Source organism: Atta colombica, unplaced genomic scaffold (assembly GCF_001594045.1).
Source record: "Atta colombica isolate Treedump-2 unplaced genomic scaffold, Acol1.0 scaffold82, whole genome shotgun sequence".
Classification (NCBI taxonomy): Eukaryota; Metazoa; Arthropoda; class Insecta; order Hymenoptera; family Formicidae; genus Atta; species Atta colombica.
Window position 1 is genome coordinate 332,190 of NW_017259575.1, and position 662 is coordinate 332,851.

General features: G+C 37.5%; 1 protein-coding gene across 2 annotated transcripts in view; it reads left to right on the forward strand.

The window, feature by feature from the left end:
* The window catches only part of LOC108692750, a 2,187-nt gene that overhangs the window by 377 nt on the left and 1,148 nt on the right, over positions 1-662 (forward strand). For both annotated transcript variants that reach the window (XM_018201165.1, XM_018201164.1), the window contains exon 2: positions 22-535. In XM_018201165.1, coding sequence (XP_018056654.1) covers positions 321-535 — 215 coding nt within the window. In that variant the 5' untranslated portion in view covers positions 22-320. The remainder of the gene's footprint in view (positions 1-21; positions 536-662) is intronic.

Sequence of the window (662 nt, forward strand, 5' to 3'; positions counted from 1 at the left end):
TAATCTTAAATGAATTTAAAGTTCCAGCCAATGAAATGGCTCCTCAAGCTGCAATATAGGACTGGAATAACCAATCGTCATTCTTGAAAAATCCTATGTATGAATGTATGTACATATGGCAAATAAAATAGCTCAGCTGATATATACATGGTATACGTTATGATAGAAGTTTGGAAGTATCTCTTCCACCATGCGCAACCCACCATATAGCAACAAGTAGAATGTAAACAATGCACATTGCAATTTAACCAGATTGATTTTGTTAAGAAAGCGGAAAAAAAAAGAAAAAGCGCGATATCAATTTGTTATTGCATAGTAAAATGGAGCAATTGCGTTCCTTGAACAGAACAGTCGATATAACCGAGCCGATATTGGCAGAGGATAGTACGTTTTCTACAATAGCGTTATCGCTGAAGGCAGTATTAGAACAATTAGATGAAAATGCTAAACATCATGATTATCTTGTTGCCTTGCTGCTTGTTCTGTTGGCAGAGTCCGGATTTGGCGTTTCATCCGCTTCTGATACTCCAAAATGGTAATATACATTTGCTATATATATATATATATGTGTGTGTGTGTGTGTGTGTGTGTGTGTGTGTGTGTGTGTGTGTGTGTGTGTGTGTGTGTGTGTGTGTGTGTGTGTGTGTGTGTGTGTGTGTGTG